The following is an 18,516-nucleotide window of genomic DNA, read 5'->3' as shown; positions in this document are numbered from 1 at the left end:
TGCAGAGAGCGAACAGCAACAGATCCACCCTTGGAAATAAGTAGTGTTTTTGAGCGTGTTCCATCTGTGGCCTGTTTTAATGACCTGGAACCCGTCTGACTGGGTGACATGCTTACATTGTCCTCAAACTCCCCTCACACTGTATCCCATAATTAGACATAAACTCCTGAGGCAGTTACACAAAATATGTTTTCCTTATGCAAACCCAAAGAGACCACTTTGAAGCTAAGTATTTTCTAGCTGTGGGTGAAAGGGTGTTTCTCGAGCATGAGTCATGCTTAAAGTCTTTGTGTTTTTTGTGTATCGGGCTAATGTTTCGATGCCAGCGAGCAGATCCGTGCTGGAAAACCCTCTCGAAGGTGACACTGCCAATAGGTCGTATAAGGAGAGCACAAAGGGTTTCAGGCAAGGACAGAAATCCAGCCAAGCCTAGAAACCAAAACAGTGTGTGGTTCCAAAGGTTCATGCAGAGTACTGTTTGATGAAGTCTCCTGCTTTTATTTTGAAAGGAATGAAAGCAAGTGTCATTTCCAACAGCGCGTTACTGACAGGATTGCTGTGTTATTGCTAAATAGAAAACTATTAAAGGACATGACAGATGGTGTTTAGGAGAGTACGGGGGGGCCTTTTTAGCACAGGCCTTCACGTAGCTTGCTCGTATATCATCTTAGTAGGGGATGATCCACTGTGGCACTCAACGCTCTCAATAATTAGAAGGGGCATAAAACCTAATGACTTTGTCACCTGGAGCACCGGGTAAAACATCTGTAGCATATGAGCTTGGGATGACATCCGATCATGATGTCTTTTCCAGCTGGGTCTGCCGGGTCGTCCACTCACGTCTGAACTAACCTTCAGTGACTCTTTATTATTGTTGCTAATGGAAAGGAATAGCAATTTAAACAAAAAATCATATTTTCCAACTGTAGTGGTATCTATGCATGCAGATGGTTTTATTTGAGCAGGTTTTGAGATTTCTGTTGCCACACCAACACAATAGAGGTGAATAGAATTTTTTCTGTGGGGCAAAAAGATTCAACACCAATTTTCACGAAAGCTGCTTACAGTGAGGTTTGGGGGTTGTCTTGAGCACAGTGGCGTGTCATGTCAGGTAATGAATTACCTGTGAAGTACCTGTCACCCACACCCACATGTTAGAATAGCATTAATTTCCCATTTCATAATTACATAGTCACCACTACTCATATTACTACACATGCTCATAACCAACAACCGGCCTGGTCACACAAAAAGGCATACAAATGAAACAATAATGCGCAAGGCAAAAGCGTGTAATAACAATGCTGTTCTTTCTTTTGGCGTGGCATTCGTACGCTATGTTATCTGAACTGATTGCAGTGTAAATGCATCAGAGTTAGTGATGTAGAATAAAAAGCGAGAAAGACTGCTTGTGGTTGGTTCGAGGGGAGGTGGACGGGTCTAACAAACACAGGACTTTCAACCAGGAGACAGGTGTTCAGTTTTGTTTTGTAAGCTACGTTAGTGAGGTTTGTGACGTGTTTTTCGTACTTAAGTTCCATTGTTTCCGTACGTATTGTACATAGTTTACATACTTATTTTAAGTCCAACCATGACGTTTTCCCTTAACCTAACTATTTGGTTTTGTTGCCTAAACCCCTGCTGGTACTGCATCTTCATACACGCGTGTAATATTCACGTCTTGACGAGGTGACACTGACACGCTATCCTCTGTACAGTGGATCCCAACCTATTTTCCTGGAAGCCCCCCCCTACTTGTGACTTTGAGTAAAGTGATTCACTGTACTAAATTAGTCTTTTTTGTTAATAAATCAACCATTTCTTTAATGAATATAACTTGTCAGTGCCTCCCTCTGTGTGCGGCGGGTGGAACAGTTTCTGACCGCTGTGAAAATGTTGTTTTTGAAAGGCTAAACGCCAACAAACATGAATTGAAGCAGAATATTTTGTTAGATTAAAAACCTGTTGTGAATTTTGGAAATTAAGTTATTGGAAATGTTTGGATCACACGAGTCTGAAACAATCCTTTGTAGCCACTACTGGAATCTAATTCTACGAATAAGACAATACTAATAATATTAGTGGAGCCTGATCTGCAACTTTGCAGACATAATGTGTTTAAACACAATGTGGCCTACTAAGTAGCAAAATAACTTTTGTAGAAATTATCCAGTAAGTGTGTTATTCAGTTTTAGTTATACAAATTGAATTTTGACAACTTCAGAGCAGACAAATCCTGGCGCACCCCCTGTGATCTTTGGCGCCCCCGGACCTTAGGTAGGGAACCACTGCTCTGGTGAACAGGCACATCTATTATTATTATTATTATTAAATCGGATTGCACTAACACAGCTACTTGCATTTTTTTTTTTTAAACATTGCTGTTTTTGGTCTGAATCCCTGATCATTTCTTGGCACCTTTCACATGACTATATGTTCTTAAAAACCTGTGGAAGGATTATTGAGGACATCCAGGGGCACACAATGTTCCGCCCAGCAGCCACTCCCATGACTTCATTCAATCCCAGTGGGTTTAGTTCACACCCAAACACAATTAAGGATTAATGTATTAAAAAGGATTGATCGTGTTTGTGTAAAGTCCGCAACAGTGTATTGTAGTGATTAAGGATGAATCCAAACTCGAAACTGTTAAAGTATGTGTATCGTTTAGTGATGTTGACAGTTCCCAAAGAAACTAATTCGATCCAGGCTTTGGCCTTTAGCGCTGCTGGCGCTGTGTAGTCTACAAACTGAGAAGCAGAGCGGCCCAGACATGCAGGGCCCACAGCCCCTCCAGCACTATAGCAGACAACACAAGTTCCTCACATAGAGAGTTTTCACCGCACTTAAAACACGACGTTACTAAGTCTCATGTCACCTTGAGAACTGTCTATGCTGTCCCAAGCAATGTGGGGTTATTGTACTGAAGCTGAAGGACATCCAAGTCTGCATGCACCATGCAAACACTACAGTCAGACATGGTTTTAAGAATCCTTCCTGCTGCCAGTCTTTATTAGAATCTCGCTGAGACATTTATAGGTGATACTGAAGTGCCAGTATGCGTGTTTTTGTGTTATTTCCTCAGGCTCACACCTACTGTATCTCAGCCACAGTAGCACAGCAACAGAGAGATAACATGAGTCAGCATACTTGGATTTGGCACAGGAGAGAATAATTGTTTCTAGGATGCCATGGTGAAACAGCTAATCCCCTTTGTAATAAGTAAGTTTCCATATTGGGTGGTGTACATGCAAGTCACCCACTAGTGTGTGTGTGTAAGGCACACCCTTGAATATTAGAGCTGTAACCATGGCACTGGTATCCTGTGAGCTGGTAAAGAGGAAAAGAGCCAACGTCAGCAGGGAAGGGTGGGTACTTACCATATGCATCCTTCCTTTACAGTATGGCTTTACTGAGTGATATCATTATTAATAGTTAATAAGAAACATTTCTATTCAAAGACTCTCTGTCTCCAAGCAGATGCAGCCCATCCATAATGTGTGATCTGATAGCAAAAGTGTTAGCCTATGACATGGAAAATGCACTTCATAGTAAAGTTGAACTGAAATTACCCCTTACAAATGTGCTTCAGCTACCACCAACTCTCTAAATATGATAATAATTTTACTGTAACTGTGTGTGGCTATTAGCGTACACAGTTTCTTTTTGTCTTATTTGTGCATGTTTAGTGGCCGTGAAATCCTTATATGATTTTTTTTGTGTACAGGAGCTGCCGTCTCACCGGGTGCTGATATGACGTGGAAGTAAAAGTCTAGTGGGAATCAGTGCTTAAGTTAGCAAGCTAAGCTAACTAGCTTCTACTTTCTGAGCAGTGGTCAACTCCAGGGTCTGAAACGTGAAGCCAGTGCTGAAGTGCCTTAAATTTGTATTCTTTCTAACAGCCAGCAGGGGGCGACTCCTCTGGTTGCAAAAAGAAGTCTGATTGTATAGAAGTCTATGAGAAAATGAGCCTACTTCTCTCTTGATTTATTACCTCAGTAAACATTGTAAACATGAGTTTATGGTCTCAATCACTAGTTTCAAGTCTTCTTCAATACAACATGATGTTCATTTAGTAAATTATGGTCCCATTTAGAGTCAAATGGACCATAAAGCAGGTAATGGTTTAGGGCGTGGCTACCTTGTGATTGACATGTCGCTATCACAGTGTTGTCCGGTCTGGGAGTTGTCCGTGTTTTCGTCTAACAACCTAGGAATGCCTTATTCAGCATTTGGTTGTACTTAGCTCCACCCTCTGTGTTACTTCTGGTTGCAAAAAAAACAAGATGGCAATGGCCAAAAACCAAGATGGCGACGGCAAAAATGCCGAACTCGAGGCTTCAAAACCGTAGTCCACAAACCAACAGATGACGTCACGGTGACTACAGTGACAGTCTATGTTTCCCAGTGTAATACAAACTTAATAGCATCTGTGTGAGCTTGTTGTAAAAGGGAAAGACATCCTATGTAACACTTGTAGGCTATAAGCTACAGGGCTTGATGTGCTTTGGTCAGTAGCGCACCATGGAAGTTGAGAGCACTGGCCCTCAAATGTCGGTCAGCCGCTGCCATGAGAAACAACCTAAAACTTCTGCTGCTGCTTCCACAAATACATTGAACAAAGTTTGTATCCTCTTTTGGAAAATGGAAAAAAAACTTGCACAATAGCGCCTGTCACACAAAAAATACATTAAATTTTGACTTTTATGTTTAACCACACTAACATACTCAGAGATGTTAAAAAAGATCCACCTTGCTGTCATCTGTTATACTACATGCCATCAATCTGAAATGTGAATGAGTGATGAAATATTTTTGGTGCTCCCACTTCACCTTAAACTGTTTTGTTTACCTCTACCTTTGTTAGACGTTTCCTCAAGCCTTGCACCGGACATACCTGACCTTTTTACCAGCTGGAATGATGCCTCTTCATTGAGGTGCAGACAATAATATTTAGAGCAAGAGATTTGTCTGATGAGAAAAGTCGCTTTTATTTGAGGAATTGCTCAAATCAAGTCAATTTAATTAGTGGAGATTCGGGGGGTGTTTGTGACTTCATTGGGTGAGGGTGTGGGAGAGGAAGGGAGTATCCTGTCTCTGCAGAAACAATAGTAGTACATGCCAGTATTGAGAGTTTGCAGGATTAGTTCCCATAGTGAGTTTAAGATAACCTTTCAGCTCAGGCTGTGACAACTCCCAACACTTCAACCAGACTTTACATGGTTGGCATGGAAATAGAGAAAACAAAAGTGGCACCACACTTGTGGTTTTGCTAAGTGGGTTGATTCCACTGTTTTACCTTTACTTCACTTCCTTTGGGAGAACGTCAGTGGACGTATAAGGAGTAGTAAATTGGAAAAGGATTCAAAGTGAAACATTACCTTGATATATTTTTGATGTACTCCCGATAGAACTGGAGTTGACAGGGACAACTTTGTTGAAATATGTTGAAATATTTGCAACATTCAGGTTCAGACCTTCACTCTCCTTTCAGACCCTGTAACTCTGCATACTTCATCAGGGATATTAACATTTAACATTCAAGTGATTAACTGTCTGACTGTGTTTCGATACTTCGGTGTTGAAGTCGTTTCTCACCAGTGCGATGCGAAAATGCGGTGCGGGAATACGGAAAATCTGCGTGCAAATTTTCCGCATGACAACTATGCACACCGGTTACGATGTGAATTATCCGCATTGCTGTGTTCCATTTTCATAAATGAGGCCAAACGAGTTTCCTCCTAAAAATTCCCGTGTTCAATCCACAGAACAAAAATCTATCCTAAGTGGCTAGCATTAACTACATACATAAATAAACTAATCAGACCCCAAATTTGCTGAAATCAAGGCCCCTCCAAATGTTTTCCCCTGCATGGATGTTCCACAGGGGTGTGCAAGCATTCATAAGACTCCACAAATTCAGTTTTTATAAATTTCCGTGCAGATTTTTTGGACAAAAATCTGTGCAAAACGGCTTTTAACAAACAAAGTTGACTTTCGTTTGAACTCACCTGTCTTTGCTAATAATATCTACAATCAAATCATGACATGCAGCAAAGGTGTAACTGGCTAAGCAGGTTTGAACAGTTATCACAGCATTTAGCCTCAACACAAACACGACAGGGGCTCAGTCAGATTAGTAGAACCTGAATATGGGTTTGCGTGATGGGGTCATGACCTCAGCGTCCTATCGAAAGGCAGGAAGTGAACGAGAGCCCACTAAGAGTCCCATGACATCCTCAGGAAGCATCCATTGAGCAGAGCAGTGCCAAGTCAACAGCACAATAGATAACAAGCCAATGGGAGAGAGTGCACAGATTGTTCTTCATTTCCCTGGTCTCCACCTCTGTGAGGCTGCATTCACACTCCACTTTCTTTTTCAAACCCGCTGGAAAGCCACAGTGCTTGTAGAGGAGAGTTTATGACATGGACTCACTGAGAGGACGCTCAAAAAATACATGGGCTGCTGACAGAGGCAGAAAGACGGGTAGTTATTAGTTATTAGTGTGGTGGTTGTGTAATGGGTTTCTGGTAAGTGTTTGAGAGTTGTAGTAGCAGCTACTGCAGCTGTGGGAACAAAGTGGGTATCATGTGGCCAGCTTTTTAATATGAACACAAGATGAGGGAGCACTTCATCTCAGAAACATGGAGTAAACTGACCATGCCCTGAATCTGGCAACCTAACTAGAACATGAAAGATGTGCATAAAAGGTACAAATACAAAACAATCAATTTATTTTATTTATCTATTTACGTCTGTACATTTATTATGAAGCTGGAATGAGCAGCCAGTTATCTTAGCTTAACATAAAGACTGGAAACAGAGGGAATCAACTAGCCTGTCTTGTTCCAAAGGGAACTAAATCAGCCAACCAGCACCTCTAAAGCTCACTATAATAAACATGTTATATCTTGTTTGTTTACTCTGTACAAAGTGTAAAAAATGTTGTGGCTTTATGGGAATTATGTGTGGGACTATTTCTGGGATGGGAGTATTGCCAAGTGACCAGCGGAGACTCAGTTAGAGAGGAAGTTAGTGCTAGAAATAGTCTGGTCCTTACCGCCCCGTAAAACAGCAAATTGACGTTTTTACATTTTTGGTTCTTGTAGGGATTAAACAAACGTGTCACATTATGTTAATTAATTGTTTTTTGCGGTGCTGTTAGCTAGACTGGCTCTGTCACAAAGTAACCTAATCCGCCTGTTTCCCCTTCTTTCCAGTTTTCCTGCTAAGCTAACCGGCTGCTGGCTCCAGCTACATATTTATTGTACAGACATTGGAGTGGTATCAATCTTCTCATCTAACTCTTGTCAGGAATGTGAATAAATGTAGAATCCCAACGTGTCAAACTATTTATTTAACCGTTTACAAATGTACCTCCCGCAGGCGGCCGCAGGAGATCGTTGTTTGCATGATCCTGTTTAAATCGGTCTAAAATAAAAAACATTAAAAGCCAGAGCATTCATTCATTTTGCAGCAGAAAGCGATGGCTTCTGTCTTTGGCGTCATCATGTTGTACGCTCATGATGATGTCATTACGTTTCATTACGTGCGGTACAAATCATTGTGAAATGCGTGGTGGCGCCAGAGTATTGCCTTGTAATGGCCGCAGGAAATCGCTGTTTTCATGATCCTGTTTAAATCAATGTAAGATAAAAACCATAACAGCTACAGCATTCATTGTTTTTGCAGGAGAAAGCTAAGGCTTCTGTCTTTTGCATCATCATGTTGTACGCTCATGATGACGCCATTATGTTATATTACATGCGGAATGTAACAAAACTATGAAAAAACACCTTTGCACTTGATCTGCTCATAAAAATGAGCATATGTCAAAAACTAAAAATGGGCATAGTTCAAATAACTTATGAAATCTTAAGACATATTTTGTTCATGTTTCTACATTTAGAAATCTTTTAGATCAATGTTTTGTGTGTATAGTTAGTAACATTTTATGAAAAAACATGTCCGATTTTTGTGTTTTTTTTATTTATGAAACAATTTCAATACTTTTGTCAATTATTATGGTTTATTGACTGACCTTGTAACTAAGGTTGTACAGATTTTAGGGATATTGAAGCATTTGAAGATACTCCATGTAATGAGATCACAATAAGAAAAAATACCAATGTAGGCAATGGTGGACCATTTCTATTGTAAAGTTCAAAGGGTTAAACAAACTAATTTGATAGTTGAATAATTGATTTATTGTCAACGACTTGATCTTGGGCCACATTCAAAAGTGAAATTCTTGACACAAGACGTGTAAAGAATAGAGAAACTCAGTGGGCAGAAACAGTCCTGCAGCTGTTGGTGAAATACACCAGTCAAAGTATATATATTAGGCCATATATATAGCACCTAATCTGTTTAGGAGAACTGCCTTTGTCCGAGCCTTTCCCATTTTTCTGTGCATTTTATGGTCATATTGTCGTGGGATGGTAGCCGGACCTCCCAGATAACTAGTTTTACAGATTCTAATACATAATCATGGTATGTGTGAAAATGATTTCTCCTATACTCGCGTATCTAAACACTTCGGTGGCTCGGTGACGTAATCCAGTTTTTACCTCTCCCATGAGTCCGAGCAGTACAACATAAACTCTGTCCTAGTTCGGTACCTCCCAGAAGGTTGGTGTGAAGAGGAAGTATGACGCATACTAAGTATGAATCATATATGACCCACCTAGAGGACTTTCTTTTTTTTAAATCAGACCCAGTCCTCTGCTGAATGAAATCACCATTCAAACTCAGCTACATGGATTATTTGTTCAAATTTTGCCACTCAACTTTACAGTGACGGCCAAAAAAAAGACCCCAGACAGGCAGCCTCGGAGAACAGAGGCGTATTGAGAATCTCAAAGTGGGTTGGCTATTTCTCCCCGGGCCGATGTCTCGGTTTGTGATTTTATTCAATTACACAGTATTTACCTTTCACATAATGTCAACACTGATGTAGAGCAGCGGCGGGCAGAAATTAACTCACCTGTTCCTCAACACACACATTATATTGTGTCCACCGTGCGCACAATTTAAATACATATGCGCTCGCACACACTGCGGCGTGAGTTTGTTTACCCAGCGCAGTCAAGACCAGCGTACGGTCCTCGTCCCCGTCCCCATTTGATGTGTGAAAAGTGGAAGGAACTCAAAGCCATTTCCTTCATTCAGGCCGCTGTGGGTTGTGGTTCCCTGGGGCTGGAGGGGCCAGACTGGCAGTAAAGTATCGTTGAGCCTGCAGAGTCTGGGAAGTGTATGGAGCGCCACATGTTGCCAAAAACAACAGAGGAAACTGTTGCTCAAAGGCACCAACCGCAGGTAGGGGAAAAGAAAGGTGGTTCAAGCACCGAGTTGTAATCTCGGCTCCGAGGAGTTGCACACTTTCATTCGGCGTGATTAGAAATCCTCGTCTTCCCTCCACTTGTTCATTTGCTTGTTTAACCGAGTCACTCACATTCAGTCACTCACCTCAGGAGATGAGAAAAGTTTGTCCTAAACACTCCTGAACAAGTTTTACATTGTCGAGAGTTTCCCCGTGATATCTAGATACGATGCTTTTCTTTTCTCATTTAAATGCTAATAACTTTGAGGACATCATCACAGAGAGTGCTGGGAGCAAAGCTTTTCTCCTATCTGGTCGCAGCACAAGGTGAGCACCTGCCTGCTGAATTTGAAATGTTACTAAGTCTTGTTGGCAGTTTTTCGCTTTGTTTGAAGGCTTTGTGCGTGCGTACATGCGCACAAATATGTGTGTTTGTACGTGAGAGAGAGCGTGTTCGCCGCAGACGTAATACTTTCAGGAATCAGAATTATGTTCAGATGCCTGGCAATGAGTCGATGTGAAACAAAGAGCACATTGTGATTTAAATGCACTTCGTTTGAAAGAGGGCCAAGGTCCGTGCTTGAAACAGAACCTCAGGTTGGGATCAGAAAAGCTTTACTTAGTAGACTAATGCGGCAAAATGTTATTGCAGGTAGGGATTACAATTAGAAATTCAGTGTAATTACATTACTAATCCAATCAATGATTACTTTGACAATTCAGGGCTTGATTTGTTTGCTGTCTTACCAGGAGTTTGATGCACGGTTGATATTAATTATTTTCTGTGCGTTTATAGAACAGACTGCTGACAGACATGTTAGCGTGGTGCAGGCTGTTGGAGCATGGATGTATAAAGAGAACTGGATCCCGTTCAGAGTTGCTCAGTGACGCATGACCCTGAGTGATAAAAGCACCCGGATCTTCCGTCGATCTTCCGCATCCATTGAGCCCATAGAGCAAGCACAGTAGCGTTAGTAGACGTCTCTTCCCCAATGTACGTCTATGGGAAAAAGTCTTTTTGGGCCCAATGGCATCATGTGACGGACACGGAAGTTGTAATTCCATCGTTTGGCCACTACGAAAAATTGGCTTCTAAGCACGGCGCTCTTCCCGGGGGCTTTGGTTGGAGGTGTAGGGAGGTAGTTAGCCAAAAAGTAACCAAGTGCCTCCTGGTGACACAAAACTTCTTATTTACATGCTGTGTTTTCTTAGCTGCCAGCTAGCCACCGGTAGCTTTGCCTACATTCGGTTAGGTAGACTTCTCGCTGGGGCTAAGCTAACGTTAGCGGTTGATGGTCAGTGAAAACCTCCTAACTGTCGGCTGGCTGCTTGTTAAACCACAGCATCTGTTTTCTGCAGTGGTGGAGAGTATACTTACTCATGTACTGTACTTAAGTACAAATTTGAGATATCTTTTCTGAGTACTTTTAGCCTTCTTCACTACATTTGGCCGACAGCTGTAGTTTCTAGTTAAATTTTTCATCCAAAACACACAGCCTAATGACCTTATAAAATATGATGCATTGTTATATATTAAAGTTTGGTAGCATTTTTCTGCAAAAGGTAAAAAACGTCAAAGTACTTGAATGCAGGACTTTTACTTGTAATGGAGTATTTTTACAATATTGTATTACTACTTTTACTTAAGTAAAGGACCTGAATATTTATTCCACCACTGTTTTTTTATTTCTGTGTGTGTTACTTGCAGGAGATGTCCGACGTGTGGAGGTTTTGGAATTGTTTAAAGGCACTTTTGACGGAGTTCGGGTGAGTAACAAAAGGAAAGTAACAAGTATATCGTAGCTAATCCCTTTTTCAGTGAGTAATATGTAATGAGTAATGGATTGAACTTTCCAAGTAACTTGCCCAACACTGGTTATGACACACATTTCAGTTTCAACGGAAGTAAGAAGGAAGCACGATCAGGAAGTTGTGAAATAGAAAAAATCTCGTCACTGCATTTTCACCTCCCCAGCCCAAGATAGAAGCTGAAACCTCAACACGGTTCAACACAAAGCAGCCTCTACGCAGCATGCAACAGGGTGTCACATCTCTCCACACACGCATTGAAACTGGGATTGCGATACGGATGATCTTTTGAACCGTGTAAGAATCACAAACGCTGATATAACACCTGGCATCTGTTCATGCCCCGCAGGCAAAGCCCCACAGAAAGCACCGTTCACACCTCGGCTGGAATGCAGGCTCCTCTGCAGAACATTAAAACAACTTCATACACCACTTAGATAGATGTCAACAGCAGCTTGGAATCATGCACTGGCAAGATTTCTATCACAAATATTACAGTTAAGGCCCACTTAGGAGCAAGAAGTCCTTCTGGGTAATGTACACAACTCACCTTGGGTTCCCATCAAGCAGAAAAGATCCACTACAGGCAATCAGGGCTGACTTTTTTTGTGTTCGGTTTCTGTCAGAAAACTGGACCGGGTGAGGAATGTGTAGCTTTTGGAGAAAATCTGCCATGTCCTCACTGAATAGATAACTTGTCTTGAAGAGGAAGAAGTCCAATCGGACTCATCAAACTGATCCTTTTTTCTATTTGACCTCTGCCAAGTCACTTTAAAAAAGAACCGCTATGCCGAGTGAAAGCAAACAGTGCCAACGTCAAGGCTTCATATGGAAGAAAAGTTGAGCAGGACAGCTTCTTTTGACCCCATTGAGACGAACACCTCACAAAGTTTCTCTCCAACTCCCAGACGGGCTCCATGGTGAGTCGAGTACATGCAATTTAAAGCTCCAGATTGAATGAGGGGCAGATAATGCAGGTGTGAAAGGACACTGAATGGAATATGATTAAAAACGGGAAAATGTTTAATTTTCTCAATGAGCTTTAGAAAATCTTCACAGGCGGTAACTCGGTGGCTTTGAAGCGCCCAATCAGTGTTTGAATAGAGGAGCAAATTAAGCATTTTAATCGACTTTTCCGTGTACCATCAAATGAATTACATTGCTCACCCTTTTTTTTCAAATCAATGGGTACATAACCAAGATAAGACTTTTAATTTCTGATAAGTTGGACCCGGCAATCATCACATTGTCTGTGCTCTAAGTGGCTAAAATGGACTCGGGAGGTCAAATATTCAGTGAATGTAACGCTGTCATAAATTAAACTTTTTTACCAAGGGAATAGTAAAGTTAATATAAGTTGTTTTATCTTTATAATACACACTTTATAAAAGTATAACTCAGGTAAGTAAAAGTGAACTTGTGAAGGGTGTAAAAAGGATTTATTTTAAAGCCACTCACTTGTTGAATGAGGGAAAAAAAGAACACATGTAGGCATCTCTTTAAGCCAAATCCTGTTGAACATTTTCCCTCCACACCTCATGTGTGGGTGGCAGATGGTAGCTTGCTGGTTGTCACAGCGATAGAAGATGGAAACACAGGCGACTGATTCAAAGCAAGCAAACAGCCCCCTTTGTGAAAGACACTGTGCCTTACTGTAGCAGCTGTGGAAGGAAAGGAGATCTACCTATACATTCACACAGGGGCGGATTTTTTTTTTCTCTTATCACCTTGAGTCAAAGCATAATGTCCTGATAATTAATATACACATAAAAACTGTTAATTCTCATTACTAGCCCATATAGACTATGTTTTCCTGGCAACTGCTGTTGATACTGCCACTAAATACTTCTGTCATCATCTCTCAGTCATATGAGCTGTATTTTTTTTAGCTATCAACAGATCCAAAATGCTGGATTTATATTAATAATGTTTCTCTTCCTCTTCCTCTAAACAGTTTATGACTGGTGTTTTTATGTGACATATGGATTGTGATAATGTATTCATGTTCCTCTCAATGTTTCTGTCGCTTGTAACTACTGTTATATAATAATATATTTACTGTATCAGCCATTAAAGCTGCTAAAATCAATATTCTTTATATCACAATTGATCAAATGATGAAATGTGAACGGTGTTGCTCGTAGTGACAAACCCGCAGAGAACTATCACCATCTCTGCAGTTGCCCTCAGGAATGTTTCAGCGTCTTTCGGCTCATTGTCTTGGTTTTCAGGCCCGCAACCGTAGACTGTATGTAAGAAGTGGACGTAGTCACAGTGACGTCAACCATTGGTTTGTGGACTGCGGTTTTGAAGCCTTGAGTTCTTCATTTGGGCCGACACCATCTTGATTTTTTGCAACCAGAAATTATACGAGAAGGTGGAGCTAAGTATAACTGAACAGTAAATAAGACATTTTCAGGTGACTAAAATGTTACAATTAACTGTCATGAACTGAAAACACACTGTGAAAGGGTTAAAGCCGTAAGTCGAAAACACGGACAACACCCAGACCGGACAACGCCGTGGTAGTGACCTATCAATCACAAGGTAGCCTAAAACCTACCCTATTTTATGGTCTATTTGACTCTAAATGGGACCATCATTTACTAAATGAACATCATGCTGTGTTGAAGAAGACTTGAAACTAGCGATTGAGACCATAAACTCATGTTTACAATGTTTACTGAGGTAATAAATCAAGTGAGAAGTAGGCTCATTTTCTCATAGACATCTATACAATCAAACTTCTTTTTGCAACCAGAGGAGTCGCCCCCTGCTGGCTGTTAGAAAGAATGCAAGTTTAAGGCACTTCAGCATTGGCTTCACTTCTCAGAACCGGAGGTTGCCGCCTTCCCGCAACCAGTTTTATCAGATTTGACGGACATCGAGGAGTCCGATCAGTGCCTGATACCAATCATCATGAAAGTAGGCCAATTGTGTTTATGTCTAGTTAGGAAAGGGATTATGTAAGGTACACTGCTTGTTTTCTGTTTTATTAGCATAAATTAGGTGAACCCAAACCACCGTTAAATAATGAAAAATGATCTTCACCATGTGTTTTGGATAACATCAGATAACATTATTGCCAGAGAGACTCCAAATGATTTGACAGCTTGTTTCCGTAACTCAAAAATCAGCTAATGCAGGTTTAAATGTCATGTTAACAGCTCAGTAAACCCCTTATAGCCTACACCTGCATCTAATCATAGGATTTAAAAACGTGCTCATATGGGTAATATTTTGGTAGGTTTGACATACATTTGAGTTTTAATTACCACTCTCTAATAATGGTTATTAGATAATGTATTAATGCATTACATATCAGTTACGAGACAACAACTTTTGGGTTGCCAGGTTGTGAAAACTCCCTTTGATTGGTTAGATCATTTGGGCACTTATTTCAAGCAAAAGGGCTGCAGACAATCTGGACCAAAATCTTACAACTGCAGATTTGATGGTTAAAATCCTTATATTAATTAGCTATTCAATCTATAACTGCAGGCTCGGTGTCTGTGCAGGCTTGCTATGTGAGAAACCCATGGGCATAACAGATTACAAACATTTCTAATTGCATTAATACCAGTTAAAAAGCAGAAACAAATGGGGGTTTTATACAACCTGGCAACCTAAACTTTGTACTTCAAGTTTCACCTGTGTTTATTTGTCATATGCAAAACAATTACAGCAAGCAAGTTGTTGGCAATGCAAATCTTTATACCCTTCCACTATGCTCATTAAAAATGTATATATATATATATAAAAAAAAGGAAAATCACAAAAGTAAAAGCATTTCTTATAACTCATATATGAAAAAAATGAATAATAAACCATTGATTAGTTGCCTTATTAGAAAGTGGTAACACCATTTTGCAACTTTTTGCACTTTGTGTCATAATAAAGATAATTTATAAATAAACTATAATAATACATCTTCAGCACTGAAGGAGTATCTCTCTCTCTCTCTGCTCTCCTCTCTGACAGCATGCAGCAGTATAACAGAGCAGTAAATCAGTGTCTGTGTGATGGTTGATGGGCGGCTCTGCTCGTCTCGCTGCCCGCCCTGTGGGTGTGTTTAAGATGGGCCTCTGCATCCACCTGCTCGCTGCGCTGCCTCCTCTACAGTCAGGAGCGTCTAACTTTCCTGAAGGAGAAACACGCTGCGTGTCTGGACCTCTCTAACAAACACCACGGAGGGACTTTGCTTTCTTTTTCTTCACACGAGATGTTCATTGTGCTCGTGCGACGACAGTAGCTCCTCGCCTCGCGGATCTCGAGCAAGATTGAACTAGAGAAACATTTTATTTTTATTTTCTTATTGAGGAACTCCGGGGCCAAAATACGCACACCGTGCGCACAGGTAGAGGACTGTCCAGCTCCACCAGCACCACCACCGGGATTTTCTATTGTTATTATTGATTTCAACTTGGAGACGAAAGTGATCGATCTGTTGGAATTGGTTTGTTCAATGACTTGCAAGGTTGGATCTGAACTTCTATTCGGAAAGCTGTAACAATAAGGTAAGCCTTATTCTGCTTTATTTTCTATTTATCCTGCTTTATTGATGGTAAAAACTGCGCGCTTTTTTATTATCTCTAATTATAATATTTGCAGCACTGTGTTGTTTTCCTTTTATACACATTTGAACAGAAATATCTAATCATAATTTTAATTTCTGATGGATCACAACCTTAATTCCATACATGAATCAGTGTTACTATTTATTGAATGTCTCTTCAGTTTTCACCGTGCGCTCTAATGCCACACCAGACTGTTTACAGTTCTGTCGCCCATGTGTAGCCAAGGCTGCCAGTCTGTCACACACACATTTCAGTCTATATCATTCACCAAACACTGAACCTTTTCATGCATACATGTTGTCCTTCATTGTGAAGAACATAGTGATGGAAATATATTAAGTTTGTCACATTTTCAGCATTCATACTGCAGAAAGAGGCTTCTTATTTGCCTCAGTTGTTGTTTCTGTAGCCACTGAATAATAAAGCAGCAGGATTCAGGAGGAGGGTTATGTTGCCACTGACCTCACATGTGCTTATTAGCTTTTGTTTTAATAGTTGTCCAGTTAATAACTTGCAGACACAAACAATGAAGAAGCTGAGAGCATCAGTGGATCTGAGATCTTCTGTGTGATGGATTTAAATGGTTAAATGTTTCCATAAAGGGTCTTTTTTTTTTGCAAACTTGAACTCATGGAGGTACATTTATCTTCATAGCATAATGTGAGTGTCTTTCAGTCTCCTCCTCAGTGTCATTTTATGAGCAGTGCCTGCTGCCTTGTTTGATTTCATGTGCTTGTGTGAAGGACTTGGCCTCTGTCTCCGAATAAACAGCTGGATGGTTAACAAATTGTCAGTAAACAGCCCAAGGTTTAAACAGCTGGGTTATACTCATAAATCCACCGCAGCCAACCGGTCTGAGGACTCTCTGGCTCCGCTGAAGGTGTGTGTTTGAGATGGAGACCTGTTTCCAAATGTTCGGTGTTTTGTAGTCGGAAGAGTTTTGTGTCCAGCCGGTGAGGTCAGGTTGCTGTTTTAGGGGGAAAAAAGTGTGGTGAAAGAAAGTTTTATCCATCCTTATGTAAATGCAGACAAGTGGCAACATGGTAGAGGTGATTAAATGGACCAAGAGTGGATTTGATAGAGGATGGCCTGTTAGAGGAGTCTTTCTGATGATCTGTGACAGATGTGTGTTGCTCCCTGCTGCCTATCATTCATTAACTGGACACTTTATTGATGACCACCGCTGCATTGTCTGGAAGACTTGTTAAACCATCCCAGTTAGCGTTTGAGCCCGTCATCATTCGTCACCCCTTTAGATAGAAGTTAATATTTTATTTGCACCAATCACAACTTTTTTTGTGTCTCTTTCTCTAGCAAGCGTGAGGACGGGGTACAACCCGGTATTAGGTGTAATTACAGAGCAGCACACACACATGTATGGTGTCATGACGTAGGAATGTGTTTTGGGTGCTTCTCTCACCAGAGTCAGCGAGATCTTTCCATCAGTTTGTCACACAGGCACACACACACTCTGAAAAAAACAAACATAATTCTTCCCAAATGGAAGTGTGTACACATCTCTAAAAGCTTGGCTCGCCTCCATCACGACTAGTTTAGTGAAGCTCCCAGAGATCTGGGTGTAATCTCCACACCTACAGTGCTGCAGTGCCAAAACACTCTTGCAGGGATGGGGCCCCTGGGAGCCGTTGATTTGACGTGTCACATAAATTAATAAATGACTTATTGTGGCAGATGTGTGGAGTTGAGAAAGCATCTTCTCTTTTCTGTTTGTTTTTGTCCCTGCAGAGATTTTTTTTAATAAACGCTCTTCGTGTGCCGCTGGAGGTTGGTCCACCATGCAGCTGGACGGTCTGTGGACGGTCCACGCCCTCCTGGCACTGTCCGGCATCGTTCTCGGGAACCCGCTGATCATCGACCCGTTGGCCGCGCCCCGCGTCTTCATCTCCTTCAAAGGTAGGAACCCTGAACCTCATCCTCTACTCTGTTTTTTTTTTCATCCCCACCTGCCTCTCATTTCTGGTTTGCAACTGGTGTTGCGACTCTTCTGATTCTGCGCCGGTTTATTAAACTCTGCCATATGTTTGCTTGCTGTGTGACTGATGACTTGACAGCTGCGTAATCGGAGCGATTGTGGCTTTTGATAAGTGCAGAAGAGGAACTTACAGCATCACCAGACTCTCCCGTTACGCCGCAAAGCAGACCACAAACAAATCATGCTATTCTGATTTTCTGCCCCTTCCTCAGACCTCCAGGCGGTGTAATAACCACCAGATGCTTCCACGGGATTATATTGTACAAACAATTAAAAAACACAAACAACAGACGCACATATTGAAGATACTCCTTTTGAAACAATATACACCATTATTGTTTTAGTTAATCAAAAGCGGCGTCTTTATCTTCAATCATCTTTATTGTGGAATCCCTAAATTGGAGCCACAAAGAGAGACGGGATAATAAGGAGCATGTAATAACTGCATGGCCATTATGTGATTATTCCCCGGTGAGGCAGACGTGTACTTTAGGGGGGGCTGTGTTTGTGCGTTCCGGCGGTCATGCAGATTAGGTGAGATGGGTTGCCGGGTTCCGAGGGGGTGCGGATTGAGAGAGAGGGTATTATCAAGAGCAAATTGCCAGGATCAGCCAAGCAGAGCGACGTCCCCGAGGCCTGTCCTGCTCCGAGATCAAGCCTTTGATTAGCATCCAGAGAAAAAGCCGAGGGGCGAGCGAGCAGCAGCAGCAGCGCCCCTGTTTGCTTTGCTTTCCATTTCCCAGCGCTCCCTCGTACAAGTTGACTTAATTAAGTGGACTGGCACAGTTCATTGTCGAAGGCGTTTTTCCTGCTT

The 18,516-nt window shown here is 41.4% G+C and overlaps 1 protein-coding gene across 1 annotated transcript in view; it reads left to right on the top strand.

Moving 5' to 3' along the window:
* The window catches only part of sema3fb (sema domain, immunoglobulin domain (Ig), short basic domain, secreted, (semaphorin) 3Fb), a 185,915-nt gene that overhangs the window by 92,311 nt on the left and 75,088 nt on the right, over positions 1 to 18,516 (top strand). Inside the window, exons 2-4 of the mRNA XM_037764608.1 lie at positions 11,032 to 11,090; positions 15,114 to 15,649; positions 17,456 to 17,623. Of these exons, the coding sequence (XP_037620536.1) occupies positions 17,506 to 17,623 (118 nt within the window). The 5' untranslated portion in view covers positions 11,032 to 11,090; positions 15,114 to 15,649; positions 17,456 to 17,505. The remainder of the gene's footprint in view (positions 1 to 11,031; positions 11,091 to 15,113; positions 15,650 to 17,455; positions 17,624 to 18,516) is intronic.

The sequence above is a fragment of the Sebastes umbrosus genome, chromosome 1 (assembly GCF_015220745.1).
Source record: "Sebastes umbrosus isolate fSebUmb1 chromosome 1, fSebUmb1.pri, whole genome shotgun sequence".
Lineage (NCBI taxonomy): Eukaryota > Metazoa > Chordata > Actinopteri > Perciformes > Sebastidae > Sebastes > Sebastes umbrosus.
This window is presented reverse-complemented; position numbering and strand designations above follow the sequence as displayed.